We start from the raw sequence: 20,877 nt of genomic DNA, 5'->3' as shown, positions 1-20,877 counted from the left end.
GTTATTTTATATTTGAAATGATTCTAATTAACTTTGAAATGATTCTAATTTTTAAGTGTTAATGTGATCAAAATGTGAAATATCAAATCATTCTGCAGAGCGATGATGGTGAAACAAAGCTGAAAGAAGCAGCTGGGAAAGTGAAAAAGAAGAAAAAGAAAAAGAAGCTAAAGGAATCTAATGCAGCTCCAAAACCTACTGAGTCCAAGATAACTGTACAAGAACTACCTCGATTTGAGGTACTTGATTTTGTGTCTGCATATTTTAGTATTTGAGATGTGTGTTCTTATAATTTACTCCTCAAATCAATAGGGTTTGCAATACTGAATGTCAGGTGTAACAGATTTATTAAATATACAATAGTTAAATATATACTCAACAGCAATACAATCCCTGCAAGTTTAGCCAGAAGACTCAAACGCTTTAGTCTTTAGTCCAAGCTCAATATACAGGCTGCAGCCCTTTGAATCCATGTACTTCTTCCCTTGTCCTTTATAACTTTATTTTTAACGAATTATTTTTCCATCAACTCCCCAGCTTTGTTATTTTATTGATAGTCTCATGCTTGTTGCTATTCTACCAATTGAAACTTCTAATTATAAATCTGTACCATTCCACGCCAATCTCCTGCTTCTGAAAAGGATGATGTAGTTGCAGATGTTCACTTCTGTAGAACTTATCAACTAATTAAAGTTTTCTGCAGTATGCACTGGATTGTCTTTTAATTAGTTTTATTGTCTAAACTGACCATTGCTTTAAGACCAGCCTTAATTCAACTAAATTGCATATAAATTAACTTGTACTCCCTCACTTAACAGGCAAAAGCTAAAGGTTACTATTACTACAATATAAAGAGAAATCAATATCAATATAACATTAACAGACCTCAGGATAGTCTGATTAACCTTTTCCTTACAGTAGAAAGACTGAAGCATTTCAATTTATGTCATGTATTTTATTATTGATAAACCAGATTAAATTTTGGTAAATGTGCAATAATGTTCCTACTCGAGAACTAAAATTAAGACAAATAACGCTCTATCCATAGTGTGCGAGCCTTTAGTGTATGTTGTGAAAGCCAATACTCAGTACAAGCAAGTTCTAGCTGGCCCTGAGTTGTTGAATTGAATTCCAGTATTGGAAAACTGATCCTGCTCAGCTCAGTGACGGCCAACTGAAAAGAAACAAATTGAACATGGGTCTTGTTTGCCGAGGACACCATCCAGGACAAAACCGCCCGCTTGATTGGCACCCGATCCACCACCTTAAACATTCACACCCTCCACCATTGGCGCACCGTGGCTGCAGTGTGTACCATCTACAAAGATGCACTGCAGCAACTCACCAAGGCTTCTTTGACAGCACCTCCTAAACCATGATCTCTACCACCTAGAACGACTATTCTTTAAATAACTTCCACCGTCCAAATCAATTCTGGTTTTCATTGCAAGAACAGTTCAGGTGTCTCCCAATATGTGTTTCTACCGACCATTTTTCTCCCTAGTTCTTCTCCCGCCCCCCTTTTCTGTTTCTCTGTATCTCTATCCCATATCACTTGCTCTGTTTTTTTTTAAATACTATGGAACAAGAATTAGAAGGCTCTGTCACCAGATTGCTCCAGCAGACCAGTTAGTAGCAAAGCCTGATACAAATTATCAATACCAGTAATGATATTAAAGTACCAGAAGTATCTCAATGGGTGCATAGCACTGCTATTTACAACAATGGTACTCCTAATATAGTTTGGAGCCATTTGTAGCCAACTTTCGCTTGGGAGGGAATTTATGTGGTGAGAGTTTCTGCATCCACTACCCTTCCAGGCAGTGAATTCCGGACTCCCACAACCCTCTTGTGTGAAGAAGCCGCTCCTCAAATCCCAATTTAAGCATAACCTTTCTGCTCTTGTATTCTATGCCTCGGCCAATAAAGGCAAGCATTCCGTATGCCTTCTTAACCTGTATAATACTCTGGTTAGGCCACAACTGGAGTACTGCAGGCGGTTCTGGTCGCTGTATTATAGGAAGGACGTGATTGCACTAGAGATGGTGCAGAGGAGATTTATTACAACACTGCCTGGAATGGAGAATCCACCTGGGCTGCTACTTTCAGGGATCTATGGACAAGCACTCCAAGGTCCCTTTGTTAATCTGCATTTTTTTTAAGTGGCCTACCGTTTAATGTGTATATCGTTTCCTTATTAGCCCTCCCCAAGTGAATTACCTCCCACTTCTCCGAATTAAATTCCATTTGCCACTGTTCTGCCCACCTGACCAGTAGATTGATATCTTCCTGCAGTCCGCAGCTTTCTTCTTTGTTATTAACCACACAACCTATACATAAGTATTTAGGTGAGTGGCAATGGTGGATGAATAAATGGGGAGGTGATGAAGTGCATCAAATATGAAGGCTCTGTGCTACTGAAAGTTGAATGGGTGTGAGGAGTGATGTGATGGAGTATGCTTGGCAAGACAGAGTGAAATGGGGCATTGGGCTCACTTTTCCTGACCTGGTTAAGTCATTAAATTGGTTCCTGGGCATAATGTTCCTGCTGCTAACTTTCTCAGCTATCTTCAACAACGGCTTCTGGGTGAGGGCTACAGGCTTCTTCCTTCCATTGTTGGGGAAATATATGTCCCTCCTGTTCCTGACTGCACCCAGCAGTAATCACAGAAATTCATCATTAAAGCGGCCCTTGCTCTCTGTGCATCCATCCTAAACACCTCCTGGCTCTTCCACTATAAGATCCCTTTAAATAGATATGTGGATACGCATCATGTCCTCTGTGCAGCTTAGTGACCCGAAACCTGGAAGGCGGAATTTACGAGCAGGGTTATCCAAACTTCCATACAGTGAAATGGCTTTTTTAAAAATAGTTATTTGTCCTGCAGATTGTTTTCCTTTTCCTGAGAGAAATGTTTGGCCTCCTCAAGCAGCAACAAAATTGAAATCTGGAGAACACTGTGTGGCGGATTACAGACACCAAATCAGTCCCTCATCACGATGATGCAGCATTTTGCAAAATTGACTGGAATTATGGTCCTTGACAAAAGTTTAGCGTGTAACAGAAATTTAGAGAGAATAATGAGCTTCATGGAGAAAACACCTCTCAAAATGAGTGAGGCTTCTGAGAAAATTGGAAGAAATTGTAAGCTCACTGAAAATGAAGCTACAGATAAATACAGCACACAATATCCTGGGTGGCTGAAGGACTGTTTCTCATTCAGGAAAAAAAAATCCATGAAATATAAAAGGATATGGCAAATTGCTAGTTTGGATGAATGGGTTTGTGGTACTGATCTTCAGACAGACTTTATTTACATCTGAATGCTGGCCAGTACATCATCTACACTATTTACATTATTCACAGATATGGATGAGTTACAAAGAATTTATCTAAAATTCATTAAATCAAGCAGTGAAAGAAGTGAGTTTACAGCTGATGTCCTTATAAGGGAAGATTGGAATCAACCACTTAAAAAAACACATGGCTGAAATAAATAAATTATTCACATATATGTATCCCTTTGATTCCCAGTCATAAGCAGGCATTATTAAAACACACACAAAAATCTGCAAAATTAGAATGACCAATTACTGTAATTGGCTTTTGAAAATGTCTTGGAAGGCTATTGCTAGAACTATACTGCATGTTTGATGTTTGTACCACAACAATACTTTTCATGTCGTCCAAAAGGATTCAGTTCAACACTGCTGGTACAGCCTGACTTGGTAATAAACAGGATCATTCCCATGAGGTGGTCTTGCTTCATCTTGCTTAAAAGCAAAAAAGTTTTCTAAGACACTGCCAGTTTCTATGGATAAAGAACAGCAGACAGTTTTCTCGCCAAATTTTTTTATTTATTACTATGACTGCAGGTTCATAACTCTGAACAGTTAATAATTGGATTTGCTCTCAAAATAATCGGATGACAGGTCATTTAAAAAGAATGTTGAAAGTTCAAACTTAACTTATCAATAGTGTCAAGAAATCTGGCAAATCTCAACATGTTGGTCCGGATTTTGTATAAAGAACAGCGGTGAGACTAACGGTGCTCGCCATTATAACGGAGGAAATCTGACACCAATTTCTGGGTACGCACATGCGCAGTTAAACGTGGAAATCCAGAAGTTGCTGTCAGAGATACCCCGCTCCTCTAGGGTGCACTGTTGCAGTCCTCACCAATAAACTCTGCACGGTGTAAACTTGGGGTACTTGCCTTCTAGTTCTCCACTAAAAACGGTTGAAAAAGTTCGAGCTGGTACATTCAAGAGTAAATGAGTTTTTAAAGGGTGTGAAAAGTGATCATTACTGCCGAACAACCACTCTGGCCTTGAAAATTTAATTTTACAAGTGTGGAGTCTCATTCCCTCAGAAGAAAATTAGTGTTGGACATTTTTTTTAATTTAATTTTTTTAAACTTTTTCTGTCTCCCCTCTCTCCCTGAATCCCATTTGTATTTCCCAATCTTTATTTTGATTTCTGTACAATGATTTAAATCGAATGGTTGAAGAGCCTCGCTGTTTTCTTTCCCTGTTCACAGATGCCACAGACCCCTGTACAGGGTGTCGCGCTGAAACAGACGCCAGATTTGAGCAAGTCTGCACACCAAAGCGCGCAAAAACTTTGCAGGCAGCTATCAGCGAGGTGAACAGCGAGTGTAGTTCCTTCGCCACTGACTGCAAAATCTATGCTGAAAGGCTTTCTTCCTCCTTTTGCTGCACCAAAATGTTTTCCAAGTGCCCTTGATATTATAGTGCCTACAGGGATTTCGACTATTAAATCCACTTCACTCTATATAACTTGCTTGAACTGTTCATAGAAACATAGAAAATAGGTGCAGGAGTAGGCCATTCGTCCCTTCGAGCCTGCACCGCCATTCAATAAGATCATGGCTGATCATTCCTTCAGTACCCCTTTCCTGCTTTTTTTCCATACCCCTTGATCCCCTTAGCCGTAAGGGCCATATCTAACTCCCTCTTAAATATATCCAATGAACTGGCATCAACAACTCTCTGCGGCAGGGAATTCCACAGGTTAACAACTCTGAGTGAAGAAGTTTCTCCTCATCTCAGTCCTAAATAGCCTACCCCTTATCCTAAGGCTATGTCCCCTGGTTCTGGACTTCCCCAACATCGGGAACATTCTTCCCGCATCTAACCTGTCCAGTCCCGCCAGAATCTTGTACGTTTCTGAGATCCCCTCTGATTCTTCTAAACTCCAGTGAATAAAGGCCCAGTTGATCCAGTCTCTCCTCATATGACAGGCCAGCCATCCCTGGAATCAGTCTGGTGAACCTTCGCTGCACTCCCTCAATAGCAAGAACGTCCTTCCTCAGATTAGGAGACCAAAACTGAACACAATGTTCCAGGTGAGGCCTCACTAAGGCCCTGTACAACTGCAGTAAGACATCCCTGTTCCTATACTCAAATCCCCTAGCTATGAAGGCCAACATACCATTTGCCGCCTTCACCGCCTGCTGTACCTGCATGCCCACTTTCAGTGACTGATGAACCATGACACCCAGGTCTCATTGCACCTTCCCTTTTCCTAATCTGCCGCCATTTAGATAATATTCTGCCTTCGTGTTTTTGCCCCCAAAATGAATAACCTCACATTTATCCACATTATACTGCATCTGCCATGCATTTGCCCACTCACCTAACCTATCCAAGTCACCCTGCAGCCTCTTAGTGTCCTCCTCACAGCTCTCACCGCCACCCAGTTTAGTGTCATCTGCAAACTTGGAGATATTACATTCAATTCCTTCATCCAAATCATTGATGTATATTGTAAAGAGCTGGGGTCCCAGCATTGAGCCCTGCGGCACTCCACTAGTCACTGCCTGCCATTTTGAAAAGGAGTTTATCCCGACTCTCTGCTTCATGTCTGCCAACCAGTTCTCTATCCATGTCAGTACATTACCCTGAATACCATGCGCTTTGATTTTGCACACCAATCTCTTGTGCGGGACCTTGTCAAAAAGCCTTTTGAAAGTCCAAATACACCACATCCACTGGTTCTCCCTTATCCACTCTGCTAGTTACATCCTCAAAAAAATTCCAGAAGATTCGTCAAGCATGATTTTCCTTTCATAAATCCATGCTGACTTTGTCCGATCCTGTCACTGATTTCCAAATGCGCTGCTATTTCATCCTTAATGATTGATACCAACATTTTCCCCACTACTGATGTCAGGCTAATCGGTCTATAATTACCCGTTTTCTCTCTCCCTCTTTTTTAAAAAAAAGTGGTGTTACATTAGCTACCCTCCAGTCCATAGGAACTGATCCAGAGTCGATAAACTGTTGGAAAATGATCACCAATGCATCCACTATTTCTAGGGCCACTTCCTTAAGTACTCTAGGATGCAGACTATCAGGCCCCGTGGATTTATCGGCCTTCAATCCCATCAATTTCCCTAACACAATTTCCCGCCTAATAAGGATATCCTTCAGTTCCTCCTTCTCACTAGACCCACTGTCCCCTAGTACATTCAGACGGATATTTGTGTCTTCCTTCGTGAAGACAGAACCGAAGTATTGATTCATAGGATAAAGCACCAATTCCAATATACTTATTTTGTCAAATGGAGGTTTAACCAAGTAAAAGTCTCATCACACAACTTACAAGTTCACTGTTATCCCAATTGCTAACTTTTATAAATGTCATGTTAGCAAGCTGTAAAGGATGCTATACTTTATCATGATAGAAAGAAGACTGGAATCCTTGTGAATATCCAATGGTTTGGGATTTTGAAATATAACATTTAGGAAATAGAAGGCTATGAACATAGTAGATATCTACTATGATAAGACTTTTTAAAGGGTATTAAACTCATTTTTTAATAGGTTCAAATGCTGCTTTACAGTAATGTTGCCACATTGTGTAGACCTCTGACAGCTAATTGAGATAGGTTGGAAGAAATTATAGAGAATGAAAAAACAAACAAAAGATGATTGATCATCTTTAAATTTTTTAATTGATCATTCTATAAATTAAAATTCATTGTTTAAAATCTCTTACTTGACTGTTTGCAAAGGTCTTTTGATCCTGCTAATTAGCACAGCCAAAAAACAAAAGTCAAATTAAGTCAAGATGAAATGCTTTATAAAATTATTTACTTCAAAAAGTTCAATGTTGGGCCGAAATTTGTGTCCTTGCTGGGTGCGTACGATGTGTGCACGCACCCGGCGAGGCCTCGCAAAAGTCGGTTCTCAGCGCGCAATGCACATGTGCCGAGAATCAGCTTTTCCAATTTGTCAAAATGTCTTTTGACAGGTCGGACTCATAGCCTTGCCCAGTGAATATCCTTCAAACTCTTACAACTGGTAAAAGCAGGTGTATAGCTTACTTTTACCAGCATAAGAGTTTTAAAACATAGAAAAATTTAATTTAAACACTCATTTTTATATTAAAAACCCTGTCCATTAAGGTATTAAAACACATTTAAAAAAAAAAAAAAAAAGTTTTAGTTCTAAAATATTTAATTACATTAAAGTTCAATTAATTTTAAATATGTGAGGTGTTTTTTACATTTATTGTGCTGTGTTTCATCTTTTAGAGGGGGTTTCTCGTTGATAGTAATGGGAGCTAATAAAAACAGAGCTCCCATTATTATAGAAACATAGAAATTTACAGCGTAGAAGGAGGCCATTTCGGCCCATCGTGTCCGTGCTGGCCGACAAAGAGCCGCACAGACCTTGATCAGCAGCCCTAAAGGTTACATATAAACCTATGAATAATGTCGGAAAGGCAAACAGCACCCAGCCAAACCAGTCCGCCTCACACAATTGCGACACCCCTTATACTGAAAGCATCTACACTCCACCCCAACCGGAGCCATATGATCTCCTGGGAGAGGCAAAAACCAGAAAAAAATCTGGGAAAATTCCTCTCCGACCCATCCAGGCGATCGAAACTAGTCCAGGTGATCACCCTGGCCGTATTCTATTCCCTGCAGTACTTACCATTATATCTGCGCCATCCAACAAAAGGTCATCCAGTCTAATCCCAATTACCAGCTCTAGGTCCGTAACTCCGCAGATTACTGCACTTTAAGTGCCCATCCAACCATCTCTTAAAAGTGGTGAGAGTTTCTGCATCCACCACTCTTCCAGGCAGTGAGTTCCAGATCCCCACAACCCTCTGCGTAAAGAAGCCCCCCTCAAATCCTCTCAACTTTCCACCAGCCACCTTAAAACTATGCCCCCTCGTAATAGACCCCTCCACCAATGGAAATAGACCCTTAATATTTTGTACACCTCGATGAGGTCTCTTCTCAACCTCCTGTTCCAATGAGAACAAACCCAGCCTATCCAATCTGTCCTCATAACTAAGATTCTCCATTCCAGGCAGCATCCTAGTAACTCTCCTCTGCACCCTCTCTGGTGCAATCACGTCCTTCCTATAATACGGTGACCAGAATTGCACGCAGTACTCCAGCTGTGGTCTAACCAAAGTATTATACAATTTAAGCATAACCTCCCTGCTCTTATATTCTATGCCTCGGCCAATAAAGGCAAGCATTCCGTATGCCTTCTTAATCACCTTATCTACCTGGCCTACTTTCAGGGATCTGTGGACAAGCACTTCAAGGTCCCTTTGTTCATCTACACTATTAAGTGGCCTACCGCTTAATGTGTATACATACCCTTTCCTTAGTGCATCATCTCACACTTCTCTGAATTAAATTCCATTTTCCACTGCTCTGCCCACCACATCAGTAGATTGATATCCTCCTGCAGCCCATGACTTTCCTCTTCATTATCAGCCACACAGCCAATTTTAGTGTCGTCTCCAAACTTCTTAATCATACTCCCTATATTCAAATCTAAATCGTTGATTTCTACCACAAAAAGTAAGGGACCCAGTACTGAGCCCTATGGAACCCCACTGGAAACATCATTCCAGTCACAAAAACATCCATCAATCATTACCCTTTGCTTCTTATCTCCAAGCCAATTTTGGATCCAACTTGCCACTTTGCCCTGTATCCCATGGGCTTTAACCTTCGTGACCATGTGGGACCTTATCAAAAACGTTGCTCAAGTCCATATATAATACATTATCAATGAGAATACTAGATAGTGATTGGTGATCCAGGCCCACGTGATTCCAGCATATGCATCAATACCTGGAAGATATGTTCCCGTATGCTGGACTGCGAAACTAGGCCTCCGACCGGAATCCTACGTTCCTCCGGGACGACCAGGTGGTATCATAGATTTTTTTCGGATTGGAGGCGTTCATCCGAAGGAAGCCTCGACCGCAATGTCCCCCATTGTGTTGTAACTGTATCAATATTGGATTTAGGCTTTGTATAACACTAGAGGGCACTGCAGCCTAGGTGTTTTGATTATAACTTGTCTGGTCAAAAATTTAATTATATTTGTAAAGTGAAAATGTTTTCTTTCTCTTTTCTTTTCCCCTAGCTCTCTTTCCCCCCCCCCCCCTCCCAACAACTCAATGAATGTGGAACTCTTACCATTAAAAATGTTCTATATCCACTACCTTCCATTAGTATTTAAACAAAAGGCTTGCATTTAAGTAGCATCTTGTCTTAGTGAAATTCAGTGACTTATTATGTCATCTCATAGGCAGTCCCTCAAAATCGAGGAAGACTTGCTTCCACTCCTAAAGTGAGTTCTTTGGTGGCTGAACAGTCCAACATGAGAGCCACAGACCCTGTCACAGGTGGGAGAGATATTCGACAGGGGAAGGTGGGGGTGGGGTGGCACTGATTTTACCACACACTCCTTCGGCTGCCTGTGCCTGAACTCTTCACGCTTGCAGCGTTGAGATTCGAAGAGCTCAACGCCCTCCCGGATGCACTTTCTCCACCTCGGGCGATCTTCGCCCAGGGTCTCCAAGGCGTCAGTGGTGATATTGCACTTCACCAGGGAGGCTTTGAGGGTGTCCTTATACTGTTTCCGCTGCCCACCTTTGGCTCGTTTATTATGTGGGCAGATATGGTTGCCATTTTGCAGAATCCCACCAACAGCAACGACATGAATTCCGAGTTAATCTTTTTTTGGTGTGGTGGTTGAGAGCAATGTTGATCAGGGTACCAGGAGAATGCTTAATTCTTCAAATAGTGCTGTGGGATCTTTAACATTCCCATAAAGCACAAAAAACCCCAGCATTTATTGGTGGTTGCTGTGGACCTAAATTAGTTCTCCTTATTTTAGTGTGCCAGCATGGCCATCTTTTCCTGCACTTCAGCTTGGAAGGCATAACCACTATTGGTTAACAGGAGGAGGCATAGTTCTGCATCTTTCCAGGAAATGGGAACAGCAGCATTTTGCATAATTTTCAAAGCAGAAGATCATTCTTCCTCTGCTTTCTAATGATGAGCCTCAAGTGACGAAAAGGACAGTATCACTAATTTTCAGTTATATATCGTGACTTAGCAGTATACTTGAAAAGAGATTTTAAAATGTTGAAATGGCATGAAGAAAGAGAATGGGGATGGTAATCTTGTGCTTTGCCATTGTTCTGTTTATGATTAAGGCCACTGGTCTGAGGACAATGGCTTCTTTTTATCAATGATACTTTTCATTTGATGTACATCTATGACAAGCCTGTAATTGATTTCTCTGTTTTGAAGCCAAGCATTAACATTGTTTTACAGCTTTGAACTAATATTAATTATCCAATCAAAATTTGACATTGTATCACAGAATGCTTGCATGAAAATGTAATAATCAATTCCTCGTGCCTTTGTAGGATGATGAAGAATTTCCAGATCTGGCATCAGCAATAAGCAGTTCTGACAAAACCAACAGTGCTGGGCAAAACAAGTTATTTTCCTACAAAGAGGTTACCAAAAGACAATTGGAGGTAAGAACAACTTTGAGGACTGAAGTAATGTTTATGCATTAAGATAATCATTTCGGATTATATTTCAATTTATTTAAATACTTTATTTTATGAATGGAAAACTAGTGTTATTTGAATTATTGGAGAAAGCTGCTAGGTTCTGAAATAATGTGATAATTGCCCAATTAGGTTGATAGCAAGAAGATAACTTCCTTGCTAGCAACCCCCCCCCCCCACCCCCCCCCCCACAAGTTCCCCTCCAAGTCACACACCATCCTGACTTGGAAATATATTCCTAATAGCACTGTGGGGGTACATTCACCTACGGACTGCAGCAGTTCAAGAAGGCGGCTCACCACCATCTTCTCGAGGACAATTGGGAATGGACAGTAAATGCTGGCCCTGTTAGCGACGCCCGCATTCTGTAAATTAATTTTAAAAAGAATGTGGAAAATACAGTAAATCTATGCCATGTTGCTTGTTTCCAAGGAATTTTTTTAAACTCAACAATATCTACATTTTAATTTTTATTCATTTCAATGCTAATTTCATAACCTCATGATTGTGACTTCTGCTGCAGTTCAAGAAACCGTTAATTAATGAAATCTAAAGAGTTAAACCTGCACAATCATTGAATCAGTAGTGCCTGCTTTTACTAATAGAAGTTTTAAACAGGAAGGGGATAAATGATTGAAAAAGTCACATTTAAAAGGGTATAGGCAAAGGGCAGAGGAATGGAACTTAGTGGAAAGCTCTTTCAGAGAGCCAGCACAGACATTATGGGCCAAGTGACCTCCCACCTGCTGTAAAATGACCATGGGATAGAAATTCCAGTTGTGCATTCACCCATTCAATTTTAATGGAGGGAAACCCGTGGGCTGGCAAGAGCAGACACAGAATTTTTACTCCTATGATTCTAACTGAGTTCTATTATTTCAAACTTGTATATCTAAACTTAGATGCAGTTATTAGAGTCTTTTGCAACTCTATTTTTCCTGCTAAGTACGGTTGAAAAACATTGCAATGTTATACTTATTTAAAAGCAACATAAATTGACTGGTTATATTGCTTGTAATAAAACTGTACATTTGTAGTGGCCCAGATTTTGCTGGGGCGTGTGGCGTGCCCTGTTAGACTTTTCCCCTCACCCTTCAGCTCGAAAAACTTCTGTCCTGGAAGTGCGAGCTGACAACAGGGCATCCGGGACCTTGGTGAACGATGGGACCATTGTCTGTCTCCTTAACGGAGTTTGTGGGCAAGTAATGGAGCAGCACAGCGCTCTCTTTAGCTGGCAAATTAGACTTACTGCTGCATGAAGTGGATGCCCCACCCCCTCTAGGACATGGCATAGTTATGTGGCAACCTGCTTTGTGAAACAGAGGTACCACCTGTTTCTTCTGTGACATGCCCAGGAAGGACCGTACGGGCTAATGCAAGTACTATGATCAAGACTGTTGCCTGCACGTGGGGTATAGTCGCACCAGCGCTAACCGTCCCCTCCAGAACTGCTCTTTCTCCATGGAATGTAGGTGTGTCATTGGAACTCCCGAAGGAGTTTCCATCCTGTTCATTTTAGTTGTTTCAAGTGAAATGGCAGCTAGAAGCAAAACTGTTGTAAGAAATAGATTTAGAACTAATAGTTCTGCAATTAAAAATATTAGGCCAAATTAGCCACAAAAATTAATGAACCATTCAAAATGCAGATAAAGCTATGTAGCAACAAGGTTTAAAAATATATATCTTTACAATCATAAGGGGGAAAAAATTATGCAGTGAGTTGTTGTAATCTGGAATTCATGGTCTGAAAAGTTGGTGGAACCAGATTCAGTAGTAACTTTCAAAAGGGAATTGGATAAATACTTGAAGGGAAAAACTGTACAGGGCTACGGGCAAAGAGCAGAGAAGTGGGACTAATTGGATAGCTCCACCAAAGAGCTCTCACAGGCACGATGGACCAAATGGCCTTGTGTGCTGTATCATTCTATGATTCTACGATAATGAAAAGTAATGGCTTTAAGAAGTTAACTTCTGCAGACCAAAATATCCACACACATTGCTGCACCCATTTCATGTGATGAGTTGCGCAATTGGCATAGAGGTAGCAAGAAAACCATTGAATCTGACTTTGAATCATTTTTAGTGGTTTAATGAGGTTTGTGATAGTAACTAGCATAACCTGCAAAAAGCCAACAATTTTTTTTGCCATGACGTAGGCCCCAAGTTTCCACACGCTACAAAACAGGCGCCCCTCCGAGCTGGGCGCCTGTTTTTCGCGCCGAAAACGGCACCTGAAAGAAAACGCGCGATTCTGGAGCGCCCTGCAGCTCCATGGCAGCTTGGCGCAGCGCCCAGGGGGCGGAGCCTACCACTCGCACTGATTTTGTAATTGGGAGGGGGCGGGTACCATTTAAATTAGTTTTTTTCGTGCCGGCAACCCTGCGCGTGCGCGTTGGAGCGTTCGCGCACGCGCAGTGTGAAGGAAACATTGGCACTCGGCCATTTTTGTAGTTCTTTGTAGCTGTTTAATTTTTGAACATTTTTTAATAGAAGCACATTGCTCTTCTATGATCAGCACTGAGGCTTCTTGCAGCAGTGAGAAGGCTGCAGGAAGCCTCAGAAGTTGAGGCAGCCGTTTCCCGACGGCCTCCCCCCACCCCCGCCATCGGGAATGGCTGCCTCAACTTCTGAGGCTTCCTGCAGCCTTCTCACTGCCTCCTTCCCGCCCCCCCCCCCCCCCCCTGCCGTCGGGAACGGCTGCCTCCTCCCTGCCTCCCCCCCCCCCCGCTGCGGTCAGTCGGGCCCTCACTCCCACCCTTTCCCCCCCCCGCACCCGCCCGCCCACCGTCGGGAACGGCTGCCTCAACTTGTGAGGCTTCCTGCAGCATTCTCCCTGCCTGAAGCACTTTCACACAGGTAGGAAGATGGTTTATTTAATCTTTTCTTTGCTTATAAATTTTTATTCAGGTTGGATTTATTTGTATAATATTTGTATAAGTATAAATAAGGATTTATTGTAGAATTTAATGACTTCCCTTCCCCCCCCCTCCCCCCCCTCCCCCCCTCCCCCCCTCCCCCCCTGACCTCGTTCCGGACGCCTAATTTGTAACCTGCGCCTGATTTTTTAATGTGTAGACAAGGTTTTTTCAGGCCTACAAAAATCTTCACTTGCTCCATTCTAAGTTAGTTTGGAGTACGTTTTCACTGTGGAAACTTTGAAATCAGGCGTCAGTGGCCGGACACGCCCCCTTATTTGAAGAAAAAATTCTGTTCCAAAGTGAAACTGTTCTAACTGACTAGAACTGCAGCAAAAAAAATGTGGAGAATTGCGATTTCTAAGATAGTCCGTTCTCCACCAGTTGCTCCTAAAAATCAGGAGCAAATCATGTGGAAACTTGGGGCCATAGTGTCTGGGAATCTGCTGTGCTCAACTCCAGCGAAGCTCCATGCCTCCATCAGAGCCTTATAAAATCAGGGCTTGTATTAATCCACGAATTGATATCCATATACGTTTTGTAAATAGTGACTAAAATAATTAATGAATTGAACTGAGGATTTGATATTAGCTTGGCGTAGTCCATGGAACTGGGAAATCTGAATTCAAATTGTTTTTTTCTCAAATAACAATTCTAGTTTGTACTCTTTGGATGGGTAAGTTGCAAATCTTGTCTAGGGTTTCAGGTGTAGCATTGAGCAGAGTCAACATGCCTATCAAAAGGAGGTAATGCAAAATGACATGTTCTGTTTTCAGTTACAGTTCAGCGCTCGTCCTATTGGCTCGCTACAAGTAGCAGTAACCGAAGTAGTGGAGATGCCTATGATGTACTCTCAGCTGAAGTTTAAACATTATATGTGATTAATGTGTTAATGTGCTAAAGTTTAGACATTGCTGCACTATATAACCATACAGCATTTTTTTCCATCCGTTTTTAAGAGCAGTTCTGAGCTGTGTACAATAGATTGTCCAGCTTCCCTCGGGACATGGTGAAACAGCAGAATTTTATTTTTCAAAATGGCCATCAGTCTCCCAGCAAGGAGGTGATTTGTGAACAGCCTTCTTTATGTGACTGAAAAGTGCAGCTTTTGTTGCTATGTAGATAATACTACTCTTGAAACTTTAATATTTAGAAAATATAGCATAACTGCATACCATCTTGATTTTCAAAAAAATTACAAATAACCATGTTGTTTAACTGATTTGTCCTTCTTTCCACTTGCGAGAATTATAGATAACCCTGAGTACTTGTTTATAGATGACCTTGAATGCCTTTCAGTGGTTGATGTATTTTGTCAGCTGCTAAGTGCACATAATGTGATACTGAGAGAATCACGGGCTCTTTTATCATTCATCTTCAATGAGCCAATTGCAATGTTAAAATATTACCTAAGGCTTTGAAAAATGGTCTAAAACTCCAACTTATTTTTTTGAACACCTATCATAGTAAAGCTATAATTTTACTTTCATTGATATAGTAATTTGCCAAAAATTGATGTCAACGCTGTAAACCAGGGTTTTTTTCATTAAGCTAAAGACAACAGATTTTCAACTGTTAATGATTTGGCTTGATCATCTGAAACTGTTAGCTACTGTGATGTGCATTCTCATAGGGAGAGAGTGAAAATAAGAGAGTTATCTGTGACTGCGCTTGCTGGTTTTAAAAGTTCATTATGGCCCTTGGGTGGAGATTTTGTTGTTGTCTCTAATGTCACCAACCTGCAACATTCGGAAAAGGATTTATTTCATTAGTAAGTTAACATTCATGGTACAGTTTACCTCCCTCCCCCGCAATGGATAATTGTCTTTTTTAAATACATAAGTTGGAGAACTCTACAGGAACATGAATGATTGGACTAAAACAAAGCTGAGCACATATTGGACAGTTCTGATGAGCATACAATTAAAATACAGTAATTTGCACTCTGGCCTGTGGTGAACCACATTAGAATACATTGGGGAAATTATTTTACTAAAGCAGTTTTATGCAAGCTATAGCCTGGAGTCTTTGACATCAGCAAGCAGTAGTTTTTTTATTGTGCATTGATGCCAACTAACAGTAAATGGTAGTTACTTTTCACACTGGCTCTTTTTCAAATTTCAGGTAGAATTTGTAATAGATGATAAGGGTGTACAAACTTTTTATTGCTCAATTTAAACTAATGCAGTCATAATATTTTACTTTTTTTTTTTATTGCTGCCTATATTTTTTAATGCAGTCATAATATTTTACTTTTTTTTTATTGCTGCCTATATTTTTTAAATGTTGAGCGTTCTTGTTTATCTTTTTCAGCCATCAATGGATGGAGAACTAGTTTTAAGTATGACCAACTCCCATGCCAATGGTGGTAGACAGATCTCTCTGGACACAGACCAGAAACCAGTACAGATTCTGAGAAAAGAATCAGCTCAAGAAAATGTGTCTGGCAATTCACAGACGAAAGATATGGTTTGTACAGAACTATGACTCCTTTTCACTTGAATAACATTCCTGTGTAATGTGGAGAAAACACAAAAAGGGAGAAATTGGCCTCCTTTGCACCTCATTAGTGCCTCTGGGGGTCGGTAAAGGGGCTTCACCAGCTTTCCGTCCGGACACGGCGAGAGTACCGACACCCGTGAGTGGGCAAAAATTTGGCAGATGAAGTATAATGTTGGAAAGTGTGAGGTCATGCACATTGACAGAAAAAATCAAAGAGCAAGTTATTATTTAAATGGAGAAAGATTGCAAAGTGCTGCAGTACAGCAGGACCTGGGGGTACTTGTGCATGAAACACAAAAGGATAGTATGCATGTACAGCAAGTGATCAGGAAGGCCAATAGTTTCTTGGCCTTTATTGCAAAGGGGATGGAGTATAAAAGCAGGGAAGTCTTGCTACAGCTATATAAGGTATTGGTGAGGCCACACCTGGAATACTGCGTGCAATTTTTGTTTCCATATTTACGAAAGGATATACTTGCTTTGGAGGCAGTTCAGAGAAGGTTCACTAGGTTGATTCCGGGGATGAGGGGGTTGACTTATGAGGAAAGGTTGAGTAGGTTGGGCCTCTACTCAATGGAATTCAGAAGAATGAGAGGTGATCTTATCGAAACGTATAAGATTGTAAGAGGGCTTGACAGGGTGGATGCAGAGAGGATGTTTCCACTGATGGGGAGACTAGAACTAGAGGGCATGATCTTAGAATAAGGGGCTGCCCATTTAAAACAGAGATGAGGAGAAATTTCTTGAGTTGTAAATCTGTGGAATTCGCTGCCTCAGAGAGCTGTGGAAGCTGGGACATTGAATACATTTAAGACAGAAATAGACAGTTTCTTAAACGATATGGGGATAAGGGGTTATGGGGAGCGGGCGGGAAAGTGGAGCTAAGTCCATGATCAGATCAGCCATGATCTTATTGAATGGCGGAATAGGGGCCGTGTGGCCTCCTCCTGCTCCTATTTGTTATGTTATTATGTTAGCGGTGGCAGTAACCCGTAACACCACCATCTCCGATGCCTTAGAGATCGTGACGTCATCCAGTGCGTAGCGCCTCAGTACAGCCCCGGATGTGAACTTTGCTTCCGTCCCTTGTAGCATCGCCGGGCGTCAACAACGGCAACTGCAGGAGGTGTTGTGAGGTCAGATAGCTACTTGGGGAGCGGTAGTTAAAGGAATTGCTGGTGCGGTAGGCGAAAACATTTTTATCAACACTCTCTGTACTTTTTCCCATTTTTCTATTGCCACGATTGGTCAGCCCTGCATTCTGTTAGAGTGCTTGGGGCTAATTGTCGCGGATTGTAGGTGCCATCACTGAGCAGTCAATCCATTTTCTTGTAGAGCCCACAGCAATGACCTTTCCCTTTAAGGGAGGGAAGGAGCCTGTGATCCCAGCAGCGCTGCAGTGGACATTGTGCAGCGCTCTGCCGCTACCGCGCCTCTTGTTTGGTTTAGCGCTCCAAAGGAAGTGGCCGTGCTTGATTTAGCGCTCCACTTCCTTCCTGGAGCGCTAAACCGTAAGTTTGCATCCGCTGGAATTGGGTGGCACCCGGCGATACTTTTGCACTCCCGCAAAAGTTATCTCCCCAAACATAGTTCAGTTTCCCAATAGGCAGCCGGCCAAATGGACAGCTTAGCCTGCAGACAAAAAGAAACTCCAGTAGGAGAAGGCTGGGGCCAGGGACTCTTGGGCAGTCACAGGCAATCTGATGTCAGGGAGGCCCGGCAAGTGAGAGGGCTGCATTGTATCTATATAATGCCTTTAACGTAGTGAAACATCCCAAGATACTTCATAGGAGTATTATAAGACAAAAAAAAGGTTGTAGTTGGGGAGGCTGAGGGCTTCTTTGAGGGGCGGAGGAAGTACTCCTCCTTCTTTTGACCCTCAAGGAGTGCTGCAAGAGGCACTTATTTTGTGGAGCCGGAAGCTCACAATTTTCTTTTACTGCCAGGTTTTACAACCCCTGAGAAACCCGCAGTCAATTTAAATTGGGCTCCCATTTGCACTGTGGGAGCTTGAGTTAAATATGTTAATTAAGTGTCCCATCTCTCCACAGTGGGACACTAGAACACCCTGATATCTACCACCGTGTGTGCACATGGTGTTCCCTGTATTTAACTATTTAACCTCCCCAACCCTCTCCTCATCCTGGGGGGGGGGATCAATATCATGAGGCTATAAGTCAAAACTGGCCGATCCCCACCAGCCAGCCTAAATACTAAACTGGATATATTTGTTAAAAGTTTTAGAAATCAATTTGAGGTTAATTTATAAATTGAAACCCACATCTGTCAGTTTTCCCAGAAGTTAATACATGCTCTTAAGCCCTCTAATGTGCTTAAATATGCCACAGAGATGGTGTGTTAAAAGTGAGAAAGAAGTTGTTGAAGCATGTTGTTCCCCTGCCTAATGTAGTAAATTAGATTTGTCTTAAATAGCCAATCCTATGGTGCTGGCACCACAAACTGAAGTGCCAGTAAAAATGTCAAGACATGCACAGTCCCTCAGTCATTGAATTAGACCTCTGTTCTGTGGAGAAGCACAGTTTGGCGGCCAAATTATCATTATTATTCTTAAAATAAGCCTTCTGACACTGATGAGTTTGTACTTGTAGAGGTTCCCTCATCCCATGCCGTGGATAATTTGAGTTCTAAGTTTTCAAACTCACTGGCTACGAGACGACTCTGGGGCTTTGTGAATATCGGTTGTCAGTTAGTATGAAGCACAAGTGCTTTGGGGACTGGTAAGGAGATCTGACTTGAGTCCAATCCACAGCAACCTTTTATAGCAACCTTGGAGCTCCAAAGCAGTAGAAAACGGTTACTTGCTAGTCAGATAATTCGTATAAACATAGTGCATCAGAAAGTGGGGTCAGCGTAGCGGAAAATAATAAAAAGACAAAATTAAAAGCTCCTTATTTGAATACACGCAGCATTCATAACAAGATAGATGAGTTGACAGCACAAATAGAAATAAATGGGTATGATCTGATAGCTATTGTGTTCCTAACACCGATGAGACTGCACACAGGATGCTGGAATCCCTTGGAACTTCACGGGATGCACTCTTTGGTGGCGGAACATGGGAGTGCATGCTTTACAGATACACAACATCAATTCCCCACGCCCCCCAAAGTCAAAGTGAAAACTATTTACAAGGTGAGGTGGTCGGGAGCCTTTCTTTCCCTGGTGGACCGCCTCGGTACAAATGTCTGTTCTGGTGTGTTGGCTGTGCCCTCGCTGGGCTGGCGTGTTGTTGGCCCTGCAGGGCTGCTAGGTGAGCCTGGCCTTGCTGGGCTGTTGGGCGTGATGGGTTCGATTTCCTGGTCTGGGTTGGTGTCGTTGATCCTTTGGGTGTGTGTTGTGGGCTCGAAAAAGGTGGTATCTGCTGTGGGTTGTTCAGGGCAGTCTGTGAACCTCAGCCTCGTTTGGTCCAGGTGCTTTCTGCAAATTTGTCCATTGCCTAGTTTGACTACAAACACCCTACTCCCTTCTTTAGCTATCACCGTGCCTGCGATTCACTTGGGACCATGTCAATAGTTTAGCACATACACAGGGTCATTCAGATCAATTTCCCGTGACACAGTGGCGCGACCATCGTTTACATTTTGTTGCTGCCGCCTGCTTTCTACCTGATCATGCAGGTTGGGGTGAACCAGCGAGAGTCTGGTTTCATGAGTAGCTCAGCCGGGGGCACCCCTGTGAGCGAGTGGGGTCTCGTGCGGTAACTGAGCACTACTTGGGACAGGCGGGTTTGGAGTGAGCCTTCTGTGAGTCGTTTAAGGCCCTGTTTGATAGTTTGTACTGCCCGCTCTGCCTGCCCATTGGAGGCTGGTTTAAACGGGGCCGAGGTGACATGTTTGATCCCATTGCGGGTCATGAATTCTTTAAATTTGGCACTGGTGAAACATGGCCCATTGTCACTGACCAGTATGTCAGGCAGGCTGTGGGTGGCAAACATGGCCCTCAGGCTTTCAATGGTGGCGGTGGCGGTGCTTCCCGACATTATTTCACATTCAATCCATTTTGAAAAAGCATCCACCACCACCATGAACATTTTACCGAAAAACGGGCCCGTATAGTCGACATGGATCCTTGACCATGGTCTGGAGGGCCAGGACCACAAACTTAGTGATGCCTCTCTGGGCGCGTTGCTCAACTGAGCACACGCTGCATTGCCATACACAGGACTCTTAAGTCAGGGTCGACACAGGGCCACCACACGTGGGATCTGGCTATCGCTTTCATCATTACTGTACTCGGGTGTGTGCTGTGGAGATCCGAGATGAACGTTTCCCTGCCCTTTTTGGGTAGCACTGCGCGGTTACCCCACAACAGGCAATCTGCCTGAATGGACAGCTCGTCCTTTCGCCGCTGGAACAGCTTGATTAGCTCTTGCATTTCAATGGGGATGCTGGCCCAGCTCTCATGCAGTACATAGTTTTTTACTAGGGACAGCAGAGGATCTTGGCTGGTCCAAGTCCTAATCTGGCGGGCCGTGATAGGTGATTTATCATTTTCAAACGCTTCCATGACCATCAAACAAGTCTGCGGGCTGTGCCACCATCAACAAGTTTGCAGGCTGTGCCA

The 20,877-nt window shown here is 42.5% G+C and overlaps 1 protein-coding gene across 6 annotated transcripts in view; it reads left to right on the top strand.

Moving 5' to 3' along the window:
- secisbp2 (SECIS binding protein 2) overlaps nucleotides 1-20,877 on the top strand; it is a 134,070-nt gene that overhangs the window by 43,250 nt on the left and 69,943 nt on the right. For all 6 annotated transcript variants that reach the window (XM_070881873.1, XM_070881890.1, XM_070881864.1 and 3 more), the window contains 3 exons: nucleotides 99-239; nucleotides 10,727-10,840; nucleotides 16,105-16,260. In XM_070881873.1, the coding sequence (XP_070737974.1) occupies nucleotides 99-239; nucleotides 10,727-10,840; nucleotides 16,105-16,260 (411 nt within the window). The remainder of the gene's footprint in view (nucleotides 1-98; nucleotides 240-10,726; nucleotides 10,841-16,104; nucleotides 16,261-20,877) is intronic.

The sequence above is a fragment of the Pristiophorus japonicus genome, chromosome 1, assembly GCF_044704955.1.
Source record: "Pristiophorus japonicus isolate sPriJap1 chromosome 1, sPriJap1.hap1, whole genome shotgun sequence".
NCBI classification, from domain to species: Eukaryota; Metazoa; Chordata; class Chondrichthyes; family Pristiophoridae; genus Pristiophorus; species Pristiophorus japonicus.
This window is presented reverse-complemented; position numbering and strand designations above follow the sequence as displayed.